This window comes from Aulonocara sp. 'chitande type north' Nkhata Bay, linkage group LG6 (assembly GCF_057382095.1).
Source record: "Aulonocara sp. 'chitande type north' Nkhata Bay isolate Kocher_YH1m ecotype deep benthic linkage group LG6, A_spYH_male_GT1.1, whole genome shotgun sequence".
In the NCBI taxonomy this organism is placed as follows: domain Eukaryota; kingdom Metazoa; phylum Chordata; class Actinopteri; order Cichliformes; family Cichlidae; genus Aulonocara; species Aulonocara sp. 'chitande type north' Nkhata Bay.
Window position 1 is genome coordinate 21530825 of NC_141349.1, and position 20765 is coordinate 21551589.

A 20765-nucleotide genomic window follows, 5' to 3' on the forward strand; every position below is an offset into this window, starting at 1 on the left:
ATTTACCTTTTAGTACCAAAATTCTAATGCAGCAAAAGCACACAAAACACAACAGAAGTGTTTCTGAGGAGACACTAATATGACAGAAACACGATTCATACGATATTGTATATAAAAATTTGGTATTAGCCGTTTATTGTTAGCTTGAAACTTCGTAGATGGTCCATCGCCTTACTGTATCCACATAAAATACTTCCCTTGTCTTGTGTGAGTTATATATTTATTTAATTTGTTTTTATGTGAGATTTTGTGGCATTTAAAAAAAAAACGTTTTGTTTTATTTATCTTCTGCTGTGCTTTGTGTGCGTTTAAAGCATTTTTTCTAGTTGCTAGTGTTTTATTAAGTTGCAGTGCATTTGCCACCGTACAGCTAAATTAGCTATGTTCCATAGGCTAAAATATTTCCAATGGCTAACATTATTTAAATGCTAACGCTAACATGGAAGTGCCTTGAACCAGCATTTCTATATGAAGGCCACCAGATGGAAATAGTTGTGGTTGCAAACCAGATTTCTGGTGCTTTCCCGAGTTTTTGGGCTCAGTTACTCGTTTTGGTGTAAACGTTCACCTCAAAGGCTTCCAGTGGTGACACACAAAAACACTGAGTGGCAGTAAATACGTCCAACTTTTACACTTTCTGTGATTATTCCCCCGGTGATATTAGTAGGTTATTTGGCAGTCATCGTAATATTTCCATTTGTGTCCTGTCAGCAAACTCTGATGTTAACATTTTGCCACCACCACGTTAGTAATTTAAAATTACTTTTTAATAAAGGAGCTAATAAAGTAAATTGTATCAAATTGGGTATCAAGAATGTCGTAACTCTAACGAGTTACTAAATTTCTGGTATCATAACATATCCAGCTACTGCTACCTTTTCATGCTCTGCGGCGCCTTTTATTTATAACAGTGTTATTTAATTAACACTGTTAGATTAAAAAAATTTATACGTCAAAAAAATTTATGACGTATAAATTTTTTATGTAAACATTTATGACGTATACAAAACTTAAACCGCATCCAAAAATATGAAGTATTTGAGTTTAATTGTAAGTGGGGGGTTTTGAGACACATTCACATTTTGGTTTGCTGAGTTTGTCTTTTATGATTTCTCTACCGAAAACACAAACCTGAGAATGTCCAGGTTATACAAGTATAGCTGTATGGCTTAAAGCATAAGGATCCAGGATGTTAAAAAAAAAAAAAGCAATGCAGCTGGACAGATGCACTAAAGTGTTTATGCGTATAAGTTAAAAGGCATCAAATGACAGATGGCCTTGTGCCATTCATCCGAGAAAAACTGACGTGAAAGTGAATTTGTGAGTGACAACTTGTGATGGGAGAAATCGGTCAATGTGGTTTAAGCATCTCAGTTTCTGCAAGTCAAATCCGCGCATGCTGCCACCTCCTCTATTGTGGCTCTGCTCTCAGATTATGAATATTTCATGCCGAGCATCTGACACCGTGCCCAGAAAGATATTTCAAGTTTTTTTCCCTGTCAGAAACCCTGGGGTTAGAGAGTGTCACAGAGGTGTGAAGTCAGTTTCTAGTCCCCAGGCAAAGGATAGGATTTATGATGCACTTGCTGATGACATCAGGTGGATATTTTTTTTTACTGCTGAGCCCCTTTGTCCTCCATGACTGATAAACCATTGAGCTGTTGACGGTTTTGTGTCACTCCTTAAAAGATCTGTCTGTGGCGTGGTGTTGAGTAGAGAAATGATTTCAATCTGCTCAGAGTGCAAGCTGCATTTTGACAAACTGTGACCAGTTGCACCGTCTGATCAGCACGGAGCTGGGATGACTAAGCCGGTGGGAGTGTGCTTGGATTAGCCCTGACTTATTACCTGCCCACTAATGATATCTGCCTTGTTTTTATCTTTGTCAACTTTCACAAATCCAGTTTTAACTAAAGCTTCCTTATATAATTCCTCATTTTAGTTTGCTTCAGGTGGAATATTAGTCATTGGACTCTTAACTAGATGACTTTAATCCTCAGAAGGGAGGTTTTCTCCACATGCAGAGACCATCAAACTTTTATTGTATGTGTGTCTCAGCTAAATTCAATTAAACCAAATTAAGTCTTCTTATACATGCAGCCTCGCTGTTTTTTTTTTTCAGCAGTATATATAAATGCAGCAGTGCAGCGGTTTCCAACCTTTGTGGCGTGTGACTTCTTAAGTTGGAATTATGCGAGCCCACGCAGAGAATCCTGTGATGGGTATGGCTTAACTCCCAAATCTCAAGCATGCATTGTGCAAACCTGTGCATTAAGGATTGGATTGGTTCTTTCAGCTGTAATGAGGAGGAAGGTTTTAAACAAATGTAAATGTCCTGCATACAGTTATGTAGAGGGAACAACCACAGAAATGCAACCCCTTTGTCTGTGGTTGGTTGAACGCGCCAAACCGAAGCTTGTTTTCTGCTTTCTAGCTTTTTCACAAGCAATAACGTGACTGAATGGAGAAGAAGTACATCGCTGGGTTTGCTTCTTACCACTGTTCCCTGGTTTTTTTGTAATAGCAGGCCTTCATGCGTGCTATGATCACCATTTGAAATTATCTTACCTTGTTTTGTTTTTTTTCCTCATTCACTTTTGTTTGGAGGAGGCACGAATCAAAGCCGTTCCAAAGCTCTGCTGTCACAGTTCTTTAATCTGAAAAAATTTCAAACTAATACACACATTTTTGTGGCTGTTGTTGTTGTTGTCGTCTGGATATTTCTAATGCAGATCAGTTCGCACTAATGTCAACCTGAAATTTTCCACAGACAAAGCAAAAGGAACTTTCTTTACTATTCACTTCAAATCCTTTGATCACCTCTTGTTGGTTTTTGGACACATTTTAAAATAACAGTAACTTTACGTTCGCTCGGTGCCAACATCTTGCTTAAAAATGTGTAAAAAGAAAAAGCAAAAAAAGGCATGAGCAGCACATTACAAGTATAAGCAGTACATTTTACTTACGACAACTGATTATTAAAAAAAAAATCTGATTTACTGAAGTGAAATGTATTTTTACTTGCTGAATTTGATGAACAGATTGATTTGACTCCCAGTTACCTGAGCAAAATTAAAGATTCATCTTCAGCTGTCTGTATTTTCTAATCCTAACCTAAATATTATGTTGATTTGCTGTAAATATGCAGAGCTCTGCGTATGGACCTTCTAAGTTTAAGGGCTCCCACACAGATGCTGTGAAATCTGCTCAAAACAAGAAGGCCTGCTCCTACTTTGCATTTCAATTTAACATTTCAGAGAACTGGCAGCATGTTGCCTCGCTTAGCCCTCGCTTCGTTACACCCACATGGCTTCTCGTCGTGCTAGCTGACGTCTTTCGCTGTTCAAAGGGCTGCAACTTGGCTGAGAAATTGGGGATTTCCATACCAGATCCCTCAGGTATCCGCACACTCAAAACGCGTGTCCTGTTCATCTTCTCCTCCTCCCCCGCTCCCATCCTTCAGCGCCTGCCCTTCTCGCTTCTCACACTGCCCTGATTTCCTGTCTTGGAGCTCAATTGACCTCTCCGCTGCATCTCTTTGTTTTGTTTTCCTGAAATCTCAGCAGCACCTGAAAGCCTGTTCACTGTCTCATATATAGGGGTATGCTCACAGACAGGAGTTAGCTTTGTTGGAGCCCTGTATGAAATTGGCTTACTTGGGCGAGGGTGCTAAGGTAAAGCTAATTGAAATGGAAGCTAGCATACATAGCTGCGGGAAGTTGATCCTGGCTACGGATGCAGCCTCTGACCTTAAGGTGAGCCCTCGTTTTTTGCGCAGAGTTTTTCTCAGAGGGCTGGCTTAGCCTCCGTCTGTGTGGGCATGGATTTTCAATGCACGATGAAGGGAAGAGGCACAGCATCTGAGAAATATTTCAGCAGCATAAAGTTGCTCCCGTTTTGCCCTAGATATCTCTCACACAGCATGAGTCCATTGTGTGTGATGTATTCTGTGATGTAGCGTGAGACGTTTTAGCAATGGAACAGGTGCTACTGGACAACGTCAGAATACCAAACCTAAATTTTTGGCTTGAAGGCTGAGTTTTTGCCCGTCTTCCTTATTCTGCATATTCTACGATGCTGACGTCTGAATGAAGAAAATACTGAACTAGCACAAGCTAGCACTTATTGAAGAATTGAAATGAAAAAGTATGGATATATCTAACCATCATTTAAAGTAACAGATCTGATCAGAGAAACTTTATTAATCCCAGAGGGAAATTAAGTTGTCATAGCCACATATACACAACAGACAACAAAGCAACTGTATAAAATGAAGAGATAAATGCATAAACATAAAAAGACACAAGTATTAACACCAGTGTTTCTGAAATATTAACAGGTATAAGGTGCTGGTAGGTGTGCAAATATATGTCGTACAGTGTGGTGTGTTTAGTCTGGTTCAGTACGTGTCGGCCTGATCTAATCAGATTAAGTAAAGAGTCTGAGAGCAGCGCCTCCTGTGTTGTTCCTTCAGAGATCGAGGTTGAAAGAATCTGGTGCTGAAAGTGCTCTGTCTCCATCCATCTATATTCTTCACTCCTTACCATGCTGTTTTATCCTATCCTTCTTGATATGCCTGTAGGGATGGGGCCCATCCCAGCTGAAATTAGGTAAGATGTGTGTTACACACTGGGCAGGTCACCAGCAGAGCTACCACAAAGACAACTATTCTCTCATCACATCTACACCAATTTAGAATCACCAGTTAATGTGGCCTGCCTGTCTTTGGACTGTAAGAAGATTCAAACCAGCATAAACGATAAACATTGCCTCTTGGTTTGAAAAGTGAGACCAAAGCAGAGGTTCCTTAAATCTGCATTCATTTTAAAGGCCATCAGATGGCAATAGCTGTGGTTGCAAAGGCTTCCAGTTTATACAAGTTTGTTGGAAATTTTTTTTTCTGACATGACCTCTGTAAATGCTTTCCTGTTATGGGCTCACCTATTTCAGGTCAAACTATATAAAACATTAGGTTTATTTGGTAAATTTTGGTTATAAGTCTCAGAAAGATCATGATTAATTGATTGAGTGATAATACTATATTCATCAGGAGGGAAATTGGGTTAATGCTGCCCAATTTCCCTCGGGAAAGTGTTAGGGTTAGACATATCTAGCATATGTTCACTGTCTACGAACTTGCGATTTACAAGTCAGTACACAAAAAGCCAAGATGGTGATGGTGAAAATACTTTTCTCAAGGCTTCAAACCAGAACTTCACAAAAAAGTGTGTGACATCACGACATCTACATCCATCTTTTTTACTATCAAATCCAAACTCTTCTTTATGTGAAGAACATTGCTAACTACTGGGCCACTGTGCATTTACACAAAACTGATTCACCAATTTTTTCACCAAATTTATCATCAAGTATGAAATCTTGATATCGTGCAGAAATGGGATCAGGATATGTGTTTGAGCATCAAGCCATCAAATAAAGTTCTTGAGAGTGATGTAAATTTTTCACTGTTCTTCAAAGCTCACGCCCAACACCACCAAGCACGCTGCTCTCAAATGATTATGCCTGGTTGTGGCATGCTAGCTTTACATGGTTACATCAGCACTGGGCCCCATTTTGATTCATTGCTTTGTTGATGCCATGCAACACTTTCATGACCGTATCAGCATCTAATTTCAACACACTTTGCATGTTTTAATGGTCTGAACTCTTTTTATTGTTTAATAGTCGTCATCAAATAACTTCTAAGTGCATTACTACCAGAAATATCTTAATTCCTCGTAGCATGGATTCAACAAGAAATAATTGCATCGCAGTTGCTGCAGATTTGTTGGCTGTACATCCATGATCCAAATCTGCTGTTCCACCAAATCACAAAGGTGCTCTGTTGGATTGAGATCCAACAGAGGTGACTGTGGAGGTCATTTGAGTAAAGTGAACCTATTGTCATGTTCAAGAAACTAGTTTGTGATCATTTGAGCTTCTTGACACAGCGCGTTGAAAACAGCCATTAGAAGATGGGTACACTCTGGTCTTAAGGGGTGCAGATTCAGACCCTATCATCCATATTTTTGCACAGGAGTGACCCCAGGTGTGCTCTTTTTTTAAGTTTTGATGGGTTGTGCGTTCATAAATGCTCTTCTGCATACCTCAGCTGTAACAAATAGTTATTTGAGTTACCAGTGGCTTCAGCTTGAAGCAGTCTGGCCATTCACCTGTGTGTTCTGGCATCAACAAGGTATTTTCAGTCTGAGAACTGCCGTTCACTGGATATTTTCTCTTGATTGGCCCATTTTCTGTAACCCTTTGAAATGTTTGTATGGAAAAATCCCTGAAGATCAGCAGATTCTGAAATATTCACACCAGCCCATCTGGCCCAAACAGCCGTACCACATTTCTTCATCTTGTTGCTCAGTTTGACCTTCAGAAAGTCATCTTGACCATGTCAACATGGCTAAATGCACTGAGTTGCTGCCATGTGATTGGCTAACTATATATTTGTGTTAATGAGCAGCTGAACAGGTGTACCTAATGAAGTGGTCATTGAGCGTGAACACTAACAGATAGCTATATACTGCTCAAAATAATGAAAAAAACTTAAATCAAACATTGGATTGTGACAAATATTGAAAATATTTGTCGATATATGAGGACAAAATGACGGAAAAGCAGTCACTGGAAACAAGAATCGTCAAACAGTTCAGTTTTTTTAAATAGCACAACCACTATTTGAATATTTAAAAATGCCACCAATCCGCAGTTTTTGACACTGAAGTTTTCGTACTGCGTCTCGTGTGACTTTAGAGATACGTCTACTCACAAGGTGTAGCATGAGAAGCTCGTGAGCAGAGCAGCAGAAGCACATCCAGCCACTCTCTTAAGGCTAGGGAGAGATTGACGTTTTGGTAAATATTGAAATTCAACACTTCCCATCTGTTGTTTTGCCATTGATTGGCAGGAGGACATTTTAAAGGGAAAAACAGGTGAAATGAGTTGAACATTTGCGATTGTATTTTTAAAACACAATAAATACTGTATATGAACATTTACAAACATATACGGTAAATTTAAACATGTCCTTGTTATACCAATTTTAAAAAAAAGTAGAACTATTAGCAAAAAAGACATAAATTGTCATTTACAGCTGGCTTATCCTTTAAAAGTCAAGGTAGTTATTTGATTTTCATACACTATCAAATAGTGTATCAAAACCTTAGATCCTCTATGTTTATATAAGCTATGGATACTAGTACATCCAAAGATATTTATTAATTATTGAAGGCATGTGATTCCATTAAACTTAAGGCTGAACACCCACTTAAAGAAAACTCAAGTTGTATCTCTCTTACCATATTTCACAGCTGTTTCTAACTGCCCGTTTCAAAAGAAGGCACGGAAAAAAAATGTAAATTCTCCACTGTGCACTTCACATTGCTTCCTTCATTCTCACATATCTTGTGAGAATGAAGGAAGTGCTTGAGTTCTGTTTCTGTATCCAAAGTTGACTAACATCTCAAGATTTAAAGGGCGAAATCAGAGTTTCTTTGCTTCACTACCATCTCTGGTTTGCATCGTTTGAAGCATCCTGCGCTTCCAGTCGAGCCTCCGTCAGCGACGTCACTGGCTCAGCAGGTGTTTTGCCGTTGGCAGCTGATTGAAAACATCTGCCGTGACATCGCTGACTGGGGAGCTTTCAGAGGAGAGCCGCAGTCTCAAGTTCCGCAAACTCTCCTTCGATTTACCTGTTTGACTGTGGGCGTTTTTCATTTTCATCAACATACACTGACTTCCTCGTAAAGAGACACATCGCTGTGCCGCCTCGGGAGCGGTGGGCCTGTTCCATTTCGCTGTCCACTCAATGGCTCCTTCGCAGTTTGATAAAAGAAAGGCGTTTTTCTGTTGTTTATTTCCTGAAGCCACTGAGGCCTGGCCCGTCTCTCAGAAAATCCACTCCTATGGAGGGCTCGTAAAATATACATCCTACAGGAATACTGCACTGTAATTACATTCGCCCATTAGCATACGGAGGTTTGGAGTCACACTGCACTCAGCCTCCAGCAGCACTTTGCCATATGGTCCGTCTGTGCTTCTCGGGCCATATTTGGCAAGACTCGCGCAGAAGGTCAAATATCAAGTCAGAGGACTGTGCCAGAATTGCATCTATGCTAATTGCTCTCTCTCTTTCCCTGCTTCCTCATCCATCTCATGCTCCTCTGCTCCGCTCCTTCTCTTTCATCCCTCTCTTCCTCTCCCACTGAAGTAAGTAATCTGCTTTAGGATGTTTCTGAGATGGAGATGGATTTGGTTTTCCTTCGCTGCCCCTCAGCCTAATCTCCCCCCTGTGACCACCCCGCCTCCTGCAGGCACAGCTCTTAAGCACACCATCATACATCCCCCTCCATCGCCCCCCTTTTGCCCCCAGTCCATACACGCCTAGTCAGCGAAAAACTCCCAAATTCCTCATTACTCACAAACATCCGCAATACACTTAGCCTGATTTGCTCGAATGGATGCCTAGTGCAAGGCTGGACCTTGACTTAAAAGATTGTAGCCGCATTTCTGTGTTGGAGTGCTATCACCATTCTGGTGTACTCTGGTTCTTGTCTGTGTGCCATGAGCATATTTGAGTAGGGTCAACTGAAAACATATGCTGTTTAGAGAGGGAAAAAGGTTATACTATTCTACTTCATTTGCTTCTATCTCTAATTTTGAGCCCTCCTTGTATAATCACATAAACTATAGCGCTGAAATCTCTGTGACCAGAAACATTTTTTGATAAACGTCTGCAGGTGGGGACAGCATACCACAGAATTCACAGTTAACCTTTTCTTCTGTTGGTGCATCAATATAAAGGTCCCCGCTCAAGGGTTAATTTGCACCTGTATGGTCCTATGATAGTCATATAACCAAACATATACGCAAAATTCATAAAACAATGACAGCTGAAATGACAGCTTAACATCCTGAACAAAAATAAGGGCATTTCCTAGCCTGCATTAAAATATTATGTTTTGATGTAACTTATTGAACAACATCTGCAAAACCCAGATTTATGCGTGATGTATTCACATTATTCATGTTATTTTATTATAGTACCAACTTCTCTACTTATTGCCGCCGATGCTGAATATAAGAAAGTATTTGCAATATTTGAGGTCTAAGCTCTGTGTCTGCTCATGTTGCGGCGTGGCGATGCGGCACCGGGCGCAGCGGTGTGTGGATACCTAGATGAGTGGTCTGTCCGTAATAGCGGCCTTGGAGAGGTAGTTTTTATAAGCAGCACTGGGTGGCTAGAATATTGGCTACAAGCCCTAAGATGAGATTTCAGCCCCCACCTTCCTAACAGCGGTAACGTTGCAGGTGATGGATTGCTATACCTTCCAGGTCTGAGCTTGGCAACGCCCCAATATTTCTCCAGAATAAAGTGACAGGCAATATATAACACATCAGTTAAGGCTGACTGGATTCCTAAAACCCCACCAACATCACCACCACCACCCAGCCTGGAGATGGTTCTGAGTGTTTTGGATGGATCTCAAAGTCGTCCTTCCTCGACTCTGATGAAAGGACATTTCTTTTGCTTTTAGCCCACCTCACTACTGGGGTTAAAATAATCAAGGCAGACTGTTGTTTTATTTTGAAAGGTTTGTTTTTTCTGACTGTAGTTTGGAGGTGTTAGATGTATTAGGTGCGAGGTGTTTGTAGGCATGAGAAAGACGAGTGTTTGCAATTATACATCTGAATGGATCTGAAAAGTCAGTGTGAAGGAAAAATAAAGCAGAATTAAGAAAAGTTTGTATATTTGTGTATGTTTTGTTTGCAGCCTGTTAGAGCTCCATGCAAAGGATTGTGGTCATGAAGTACGGCCTGGTTCCCGGCCCGTATCTTAATAAATAATGGGTATTGTCAGGGTAACATATGGGCGTGTGCTGATGTGTTATAATGAGCATTTGGAAACACATCAGCACACTCCCACAACCTGCCCGATGCCTCTACCTGAAATTCCCTCTTCCGCTCTGTCTTTCTGTCTCCCACATATCTCCATCTCACTTCCCCCTTTCTATTCATTCTACCTCTTCTCTGATTTTTCTCTCCCTGCCTTTTTTAAAATCTTTCTTGTTCTCTGCTCTGTCATCTGTAGAGTACAAGCAGATTCTTGAGATTTCCTAGAAAGAAAAAGTGAGGGCGGGAAGGCGAGTTTATAGTTGGAGAAAAAAAAAATCCACCCGTAATTGCGGTGAATTAAAACTTTTATGATGTTGCGCGCGCTTGTGTGTGTGTGAGCCTTGAATGTGTGTTGGTGGGAGTGAGAGGAGTGAAGCGGTCGTGGTGGTGGCGGGGCAGGGGGGGCCTCTGTGACAAGGCTGGCTGGGAGCAGAGAGCTGAGGGTTAGTGCCAGACATGTCTCAAGAGAAACCGGGGCACATTTGCAATCACCCCGAGTTCAAAAGGGTAATTTATTCACAGTCTGTGGTTAAAGTAGGGCTGCTCAGAATGCCAGTGGAATAGTGCTCGGAAGCAGAGCAGTAAAGACACATTATTTTAATTTTTCTCTCTCCTCTTCTCCTCTTTCTTTCTTTCTTTCTTTCTTTCTTTCTCTCACTATCTCTCTCCCCTCCTCTTGCTCCCCCCCCATTGCCCTCTTCATCTCCTGTTGTTGTTTCTGCGAGCCCTGTGTGGCGTCTTTTAACACACGCCGGCGAGCATATTTCACTTTTACACTCATCCGCATTGACGTCTGGGCGCTGATTGAATTTTGAGGCGCTGTGGCGTCTGCCATTATCATCCTCATCGTCTTGAGTGGTTTATCTCTGCCCCCAGCTCAGTGTGACGCCAAGGCTGCAGGGGAGAGGAGGAGCAGCGCAGGGGTGGGCTTGGGGGTGGGGGGAGTATTTGTGCGTTTCCAGTATTTGTGTGGAAAAGATAGGGATCCTGGATTTTTAAGATTCCGGATGGAGGTTTTTGTCACCTTTGCACGCATGTGGCTCTGCAGAGGTCGGAGTTCGGCTTGGTTTGGTCCAACTGGTTTGATTTCCACCACCTTGTTTTAATCAGCTGACGATGTGGCTTCAACGTTTACTGCGCCTGCCAGGTCCAGTTAAGATCACATGCTGCCCTGAGACCTTACACTGCCTCACCAGAATCAGCAGAGAATTATTCCACTACATGTCAGTTTTACTGTGTTGTTATCACCCAAAGCCACCAGCAGACAGTCAGAATACCCTGCCTACTGTGCTGGTGTGGTGGGGTTAATTTGAGGTCTGGAGAAATGTCTTCCTCCTCCTTCAGCCAGTTCAATACTCTGTTGTGTGCATTCATTGCCGGAGCGGGAAATTGTCTTTCCCTTCAGTCTGTCGTTGCAGCCAGGTTGTTATGTATGCTCTGCTGCAGAGGCAGCAGCGTTGATGCGAGCTGAGCTGCTGCCACAGCGTCTTGATTTGAGGTGAAACCTTGGCGTTGCTCCCTTGTCCCTGGTGTAGCACTATCAGCTCGTACCTTCTCCTCACCCTGTCTTTATCGCCCTCTCTTTCGCTTGTCTCCGTATTCTTGTGTCGTCGTCGTCGTCCCCCCCCCCCAGCTCTTCCTGCCAGTCGACTTTGAAGACACATGCAGGTGGGGGACCAGACGACACAGAGCTGTACTAATTGAGCCTTCTTTGTGCCTGGTCACAGCAGTGTGCCGAGGCACGGAGACCTGGGAGGGAATCCAAGCAGCACTCGAGAGCCCAACTGGATCGATAACGTGGGAACTTAACAAAACAGAGACATACCGAGTGCCCAGATTAGGGTCATTATTGTCTCTGGTGAGCCGCACTTCCACCAGGGATTAATCAATGTGAGAATATGGATCAAGATAAACATTCTCACCTCTCGTCTTTTCTTCAGCTCCAAGAGCATCACAGTATAGGCAGAGAGAAAGAACAGGACATGAATGTCCTCCTGTGGATGCGCAGATGTGTTCACAACATCCACAGCATTGTAAAGTTTGTTCAGTCCTCTGAAAGAAATGTTGATATTGTCCAGTCGAGTCACAGAGATCTGTGTTTGTTGTTAAAGTCTGGTGATACGACAGCTGTTAGCAATTAGCCGACAGCCACATAAGCGGTCTGCTAAGTTGTCATTAAGCTAATGAAGCCATAACAATTATTTGTGTCTAAAAGGTGTTGTTTTTCTTAAAGTCCAGATTGAAGCTGAGAAAAGTCTACGAACTACTAGACAGAAACACTAGCAACGAACTTTACCAACTCTGATTATCAATGGAAACATAAGGCCTAAAGCACGGCACTACGGCGCTTTTGTTTTTATGTATGTTTGCTTTACCGAAGAGAATCTTAAAATATATACTTTTTTTTTTTTTTTTTACATTTTTATCTTTTTTATATAAAAATGGTACTAAGTGTTGAGTATTAACCGAGGGTTAATACTCGTGTAAGTTTTGGTAAGTGATTTGGCATTTATATAGCAGTGTGATATTCTTTTTGTCCACTCAGATGTTACACTGCAAGCCACAAAAATTAAGTTCTTTGCTTCCATCCTTTTGTCTCAAATGGAAATTTAAAGCAAAACATTGGCTGTAAGTGATGAATGTTCATATCAAGAAAACTAGGAAAAGTACTAATAACTGAGAAGTGTTTATGTCTTGTCTTTTTGGATTTTTTTTCAAGGGAATGGTTTAGAAAAGCAATCATTTATACTCTCAAATGTTGAACCTATGTTCACATTGCGCAGAATCCCAATATGAAGTAAATAAACACTAAATTGATTTTCTACTATATTTTCCAGGGGACTTTTATGCTCAGCATAACTTTGATTAAGCCTTTCATTGTTCTCTAAAAATACATTTTGAAACAAAAATCACATAAAAAACATGCATTTTTAGAAACAGCAAAACTGCTTTCAAAAAATGAAAAAGTGCAATTAATGGACTGCAGCGATACAACAATCAGCTCGTGGCAATTAGGTAAAAAAAACTAGATGTGTGAACACATCTTGACCCTTAAAAACATGATCGCATTTCATTTCCTCCACGTTTAAATTGGTGATGATGGTATCCTGCTGCTCTGGGTTCCACCATTACTCACTCAGAAGGATAATAGTAATTGCTTAATGTGGTGTGAAAAAATGGTAAATGGTTGCTACAGACGAGGAATGCATGCATCCAAATCAGGTGGGGTGATGAGCCAGTACCTGTACAGCTGACTCTGTTTAGGAGATCACAGGAAGAATATCCTAAAATGTAGGAAAAGCCACATCTACTGCATTACACCTGATGAGTGAATATTTGTGATCCACAGCTAGTGTGAATGAGAGCCCAGAGATGTGTTGCACTGGTGTTAATCCATTAGTTCTCACCCCAGCCAGTCAGGGCAGATGGCTATTCTCTATATGCCGGTCAGAGGTTTCTTACTATTAAGTTTGGTACCAATACTGCAATGTGTTTGCCCAAAGGAAATATATCTGTACCTTACTCTGTAAATTGTTTAAAAGGCCTTGTGCCAGACATGTCTCAAGAAAAACCAGAGCACATTTGCAATCACCTCGAGTTATTTGTCGCTATATAAATAAACGTTAATTTAATAACATAGGTGGCTCTGAAAAGCCTCATCAGATGATGGGTTTGCAGACTCATCTGTTTATGGCATGTTTATTCTTTTTTCATTATAAAGATTATTTATGTGGGTTTCTAAATAAAGTTTGTCTTTTAATTCTAAACTTGTCATAGCAGAAGACATTAAAGTCCTTATCGCAGTGTCAGTGTAGCCATCGTAAGCACTAGTTAAAAAGTTGGGCTTATGACCTTCTCATTGATGTCAGTCAAGTAATAGTTTTGGTTACTTGAAAGTGAAAAGGCTATAATTCGTGCTGGACACACATTGTACACATACATATAAAAAGGATGTCACAATACAGTACAGTAAATTAGCAGTGAGTACCAATGGAAGTACATGATTCACAATACCAAATTCATACCAAAACAAAATGATTATCTCCTGTACTTAAACATAAAATCCTTTATTATAAAGTCGTTTTAAATCACTGACATTGTGGTGGGAGACAGTTTATTTTTAAAATGTTATGATTACATTTTATTGACAGAACACTGGAAAAATGAGGGTGGTTGTCAAGTAGCATGCTACTTTTACTACAAGGTATCGATTCTGTACGTTAGCTTATGCATGTAAATCACTTTAGCTATTGCTAACATTTTAGCCTACAATGTATCGCTGATTTCACAACAGTGGTCTCAAACAACATGGAAATGTGTATTTCAGGATAATATAGGGACTATAACACTTCAGATATTATCAGGTTGAACCAAAACCAAACCAAACCAACTTGGAGATTAACTCTTTGTTCCACATGTAGTTTTTCTTGTGCGTTATGCAGCCCCCTTCAGTTCTGGAAGAACTGGTGCAAGTACTATCACATTTTCAGAATTTAGGTATGAAAAGAAACCACAAGTGTGGGCTCAGGTGACCTCCCTGCATATATGGGGACTAATATCTGATAATTAAGAAATCTATTGTTACACATAATGTTGCACAGTGCACTCTACACACATTTAAATGATGTAATTTCTTGTTTATTCTGATATGAAACAAATTGCCAATGTATTGCACTTGTTCTTCAGTCTGATACTAGTGCAACTGGAGTTTTCTTGAATGAAAAATCACTACAGACCAGCATATGCATGCAGTGTCTAATGACATTAAAAGTCAATGTAAACACACTGGCTTTGGTTTTAGTTTAATAAGTTAAGTGAAGTAAAAGCTGTTCAGCTTGTTACTCCACTTGTCACTGAGCAGCCTCTTTGGTGGAGAAAACAAGCTAATTTAGGCTGCTTAAATATCCATTTTGCAATGCACTGCATGACAAACAACAACATTAATCCCGCCTACTGCATTGACTGCATAAATGTTACTCCTCCTGCAGCAATTATCAGGCAAATTCATTGTTTATCGAAAAAAGGGAAAAAAACAGTGTTTTGTATCATGATGCCAGACAATTAATAATTACAAATGGTTGGAATCCTTTTGGGTAATACAATTTAAATATAAACTATTATCAGCGCCCGTTGTACACTGTAGGTTTTACATGTGGTCAATAACCGGTATAAGCTTGAGAGCATGCGCCTGTCTGGTGCTAACATACTCATCAGCATGCCTTTAAGAAGCTGCCAATGACACTTGGTATTAAAATGTCAAATTGCTCTCCACTCAGACTAAAGTGATTTTAGTTGTGATTATGCACCATTTCCCCCGTCAACAGGGGGAAAAAAAATCAAAAAAAATGTGCTAATTGGTCATGGGGATTGGTTGGAGACTCCAGTATTTTATGTCTCTGACTTCCAAATGAGTTTCGGAAAGAAGAGGCTGTCACTCTGGCGTAGAGGTTTCGGGGAGAAGAAGGAGGGGCGGCTGCTGGCGCGGGCTCAAATTGAAACGATGCACTGTTCCCCCTCACTGCGGCTAGAGCTCACAGTAATTAAATGCCTCATTGTTGCTTCTTGGGAATTTGTATTGAATATTTCATACAGCGTAATGATTATTTGGGTGTGGGTGGGACGTGGATGTAATCACCTTGGCTGGCTCTTTGATGAAATACTTGATTTGGTGGTTGTGCTTTCTGGCCATTTTAAGTGCCCTTCTGGGATTTTTACTTTACTTAATGTCCATGCTGTTTCTAGCCAATTCTACCCAACTGCTCCTTACATTGCGGGTTATTGCCATCTGTGATTTTTGAACGTGAATTTTGTTTTGTTTTATTTTCAAGAGGTTGCCAGTGACATCACCATGAAACCTGTGAAATAAAATGTGTCCTTCACATTTTGTCTCCCACAGAGGACGCCGGTCAACAACGGCGAAGCTTTTCGGTGGTTCTTTTAGAAAGAAAGCCGTGGCCACCCCATCCACCAGTTAGGAGGGCAGGTGGGACTCTTGACTCTCTGCCAGGAGCACTTCATGGGTTCACAGAACCCATCACGCCCGAAACATTTGGAGAGGATGAAAGAAGAAAACGTGGACAGACAAAAAGATAAAAGATAACATAATGGTGTTGTTTTAACTCTGTAATTTCCTTTTCTGTGTAATTATTGTACCTTTTGACAGTATCATAATGTATATTTTTGGTGTCTATGAATGTGTTTTCAGTGTCGTGGCTGTAGGTTCACAGCCAATCCTGTGTAAAGGACTCAAACAGACAATCATACAGTCACCCTGAATCCATCAAACAGGAAGAGGCCACAAGGATCGAGGATATACAAACCCAACACACTTCACCGCGGAGCAATAATCTATTCTTGTGATTATTCTTCAACCTTTTATATATATTTTTTACTTCAATTATTATATCAAACTGAGTCCTATTCAGTTTTTTGTTCTTTTTTAATGTAATCTGCAATCCACATGCTCATGTTTAGACCATTGCTGGCAGTGTGATATGTTTGCGAACGATAGCAGCAGCGCTCCCGTGATGGGTTTGTTGATGTGCTTCCTGGTTTGAGTGGACATAGAGCAGAACGGCCCACATTGTCCTGTGTGGTGAGCTACACTTCTTTAAGCTCTAATTGGGCGTCATTTGATTGTGGCAGCGCCAGATGTTTGAGTCAGACTGCTGTCTGAGGGGTCATATTCTCAAAGAAAATCCTTTTTTTTCCCTTACAGAACTACATAGGTCATTGTGTCTTTTTCTTTTTCTCCTTTCAGTTTGGATCACTAAAGGTTGTAACTGTCAAAAAGGTAGAAAGTAATGCCAGTAAAGAGTTGTAGGTCATGTTGAAAACATTCAAATTTTGAATTAATTACAGACCACTACACATATTTGACATGCCAGATGTTGTTCTGGAGAGAAGAGATCGATGAAACTCCTCCTTCAGCGTAAACAGCAGTCCCTCCAGCAAAATAATGTTGAGACATTCCAAAAACACGATTATTCAATAAGTTACTCATTGTCTTAAACCCTATTGTTGCATGTGTAAATGTGTTTTGGTTTTAAAGATTACTAAGAATTTGTATATTGTTGTTGTGATGCTTTTATGTGTTAAAATAAAAAAAAATGACTTCAGTAAAAGAAATGCTGGTAGAACCGTTTTTGTGCAGAAACCATGGACAGAGAGAAAAATAAATGCCCCGATATACAAACATATATAAAAAAGGGAAAAATCAGTAATCACTTTTGATCACCTGATAAGTATTACCTTTCTTGCCTGTTTTTAAAGCCTCAACAGAAATAACAACCTGGAGGAGATGGGAGACATATAACTGCATTGGTTGCCTCCCTGGTCACGTATTCCCTAGAATACTAAAATGTTGCATGAAGAAGAGTGGTTCCCAGAGGCAGCAGACTTTAAAGGACTAGTGAAATCCCATGTGGTTTGTCATGCTGGAATGCACTGGGGGGGCACAGGGGTGGAGGGATGCAGGGAAGTAGAAGAAGGGAGGATGGGGAGGTTGGAGGGGGGGAGGCGAAGCGAGACAGGCTCCTGAGATAACTTGAGCGACTGAATGATTGCCGGGTCTTTTGGTTTCTGGGGTAGGTAGGGCGCGGGAATAGGAATGCTGCGGAGGTGGGTGGGGGGCAGGCAGCGGGAGGCAAAGGGAGGACATAGGCGCATTTGGACGATAGCTGAGATGGGGGAAGAGGGGTGTCAGTGCAGAGGAGAACGAGCAGAAAAAGGAGGAAATCATCTGGGACTGACTTCTCCCCTGACTGAGCACGCTTGCCATCACCCAAATTGAGCTGCTGACTGTTTAGGGACGGCCTGGAAGATGGCTTGAAGTGCTCTGCAGCAGCAGTGTTGGTGGCAATGTGGCATCTAAGGCGCCCGTTCTCCCCCTCACCCGCCCTCACTGGTCATCAGAGGTTGATAATGTGCACTGGGAGTGCGCCGGCTCCCTGGACGGTGAGATTAAATAACATCAGAGACACTTCTCTCTAATCCTTCTTTCCCTCCACCTCCTACTCTGCTCGGGAACTAGGATTTAAAGTCTTCAGGCCCAAGTGCTAATGTTCAGCTTTCTGCTTTGGCAGGGAGAGGCAGAGACAGAGACTGAGAAGGTAGCAGGAGGATGTTAGCAAGATAGCAGGGTGGTGGCGATATGTGACAAGCTATCCCATTCTCAGTCATGGGCCGCTTTGTCAGAGCCGCCGACGTCCAAGAGACAGAAGGTGTCCTTGGGTGTCAGTGCTCTGTCTCATGGCAGTGATGAGACTGGGCTGAGTCTTAACAGGTCACATATAGACTCCAGACAAAAACTCTTTGGTGTCACATTTAAACACAGTGGATAGCCTCAAATGTCATTTTTCAACATGTTAAAGGTACTCAATGTAACACAAGCCAACTTAAACCATAACAAGTAGCTGTGCTGCCACTCTCACTGTCACCAAATGCATCAAAATGCAAAAGTAAAATCATCTTTAAAAAATCAGTGAGTGAAAACATACAAAACCCCAAAACTTGCAAATAGGACTGACAAACTTCTGACATCAAGCATCCACCTTCAGATTTTATTTCTCCAAAAAACAGGGCCATTAGTGTCTCTATCAAACCTTGCCTGTGATGCCAGCAGCTTATTAAAACATGATAGCATTTTTATAGCACATTAGCCTTCGGTCCCCAGTGTAGCACGGAGTGTTAAGACTGGAAGAAACTAACAGCCGTAAACCATGGAAAGTCAGCCGACTGAAGTGAAGTACACGCCTGACGTCTCACGGAGGGGACTTCTTCCTCATCTGTTCTGGTTGACAACACTTTTAAACTGAAAAGAAAGTTCGATCATGTATAGCAAGCAACAGCTTAATCAGATGTCTGTAGCTAACGAGCAAGTTGTTTCATGTCAGCTATATTCAATCTGTTTTAAAACAGTCACAATAAGAGGCACAGCACTCACATCCCCGAACTGGGATCCATTGTTTACAAAAGATAAACTACATGTAAAGTGTGTTAGTGAGCATTTAAAAGCTGTGCAAGCTAAATAGCTCCCACATGACTATTTTAATGGACAGATGTGAAGGTTGTCATCCTGTTAATACAGGAACAATGAAATCATTCATTGTGAAACATCACATTCTTCTTTTTCTGTGTGTTTTGCATCCACATTGTTGGAGAATTATTAATACAACAGTTAACCAGATCCTCTTTAAATAACACTTTCAGTTAATATTGTGCACCAAGATATACTGTAAAAAAGAAAAAAAGAACGATAAAAATCTGTAAAAACAATACAGTACGATGAATGTTTTAAAATGAATTTCCTTATTTTCTTAACCATCCAAAACCACCCATTTACTATTTATTCAAACATGCATTGAAATGGAGGGAACAAAGGATTAATAAATTACCATTTTCCATTTTTTATAGAATTTTCTTTTTACAGTGTAAAGTTTAATATTTTACAGTTAGGCAGTGCTTGGACCTTGCAGCGCAATCTGAAACAGCCGAAGATGCAATTTCTTCTTAAAAGAAAACTAGAAGTTCACGCTCTTGAAAAGCATTTCACGGTATACAAGTTTCCAGTTTTGCATAGTCAGACTTAACACGATTTAGCACCGTGAAAAGTGTAAGATCATTTCCGTAAGAAGAAGACAATAAACGTCTGGTTTACATTAATTGACGGTCCCTTAAAGCTTTGGTTCTGATTTATTTCAACTTGGCCATCAAAGTTTAAGCTTTGGCGTTTGTATCTATTAGCAGTACACAATGTACAAGATCTGCACTTGTGTGAATTTAAAACTAAGGTCTGTTTAATTCTTTCTGACCACCGGAGTCAATGTGAGCATGTGAACATGCACACGAGGTCTAGAAGGAATACCGGCTGAGTTACACATGTGAAGTGGGTGATGCAAGGAACAAAAAAAGGGGTCTTACATGCAACAGCGGTCTCTTTTTCAACTTGCCTTCATGCACAGGATGCATGCATGTTGCAAGCGAGGCCACTGCTTACTGCTTATGTGCAATCCTCCAGATGCTGCACAGCCTCTGCTTGACCAAGAAGCATTAAACCTTTCCAGGTAAGTAGCAACCTGTAATTTCCAGGTACCTGTTGTGTTCTTACCTTGTTAAAGCAGCAGCTATTTCATGAAACCATTTTTCAAAAGCTGGAAATACAAGCTAGTAAAGCTTTAAAAGTTTACTTTCAGTATTTAGTAGCCTTATTTTTCTTAGATTTTTCAATATTCCATAAATTCCCTTCTGTGAAACACTTTGTAACCTTGTTAGGAAAAGTGCCTTATAAATCCAATATATAATTTCCAAAATGACAACTAAACCTAACCTAATGCATTAGTGTCTAAAACTACCTAAGAAGTGCAAGCAAAAAAACAAAACACAAAAAAGAAGCAAAAAACTTCCTAAAAACTTCCAAATGGGACAAAAGTCAGAAGTTTGTCTCCTGCCAGACAAACTTCTGACTTCACCACCACCTCCCCAACCTTCTAATGCAGACTTTCTTGTTCCTTAACACTTTCCCCGCCAGAGTATTGTTCTGAACTTCCCGGTGACTCATGAATCATTAATCACTCAAGACCTCCAGGATAATTTTTAGAGTTTTACATTTTTAATGCTATTGCATGATGTGAGAAAGGCGATTGCTGGAATATTTCGTCATTGGCAGGGATAGTGTTAAACTGTTCTCTCGCTTTCTATGTATGCAGCGACATCTGGCAAAACATGCTGTGCGTACATGCAGGATGCTTCTTTTTTCTCCTTTCAGCTGCTCCCTTTAGGGGCCGCCGCAGTAATCATTCGTCTCCATCTAATCCTATCCCTTGAATCCTCCTCTGTCACACCAACCCTCTGCATGTCCTTCT

The 20765-nt window shown here is 40.8% G+C and overlaps 1 protein-coding gene across 1 annotated transcript in view; it reads left to right on the top strand.

Moving 5' to 3' along the window:
• cxxc4 (CXXC finger 4) overlaps positions 1-16982 on the top strand; it is a 28380-nt gene extending 11398 nt beyond the window's left edge. The window contains exon 3 of the mRNA XM_086297577.1: positions 15800-16982. Within this exon, the coding sequence (XP_086153703.1) occupies positions 15800-15844 (45 nt within the window). The 3' untranslated portion in view covers positions 15845-16982. The remainder of the gene's footprint in view (positions 1-15799) is intronic.
• The last annotated feature ends 3783 nt before the right edge of the window (positions 16983-20765 follow it).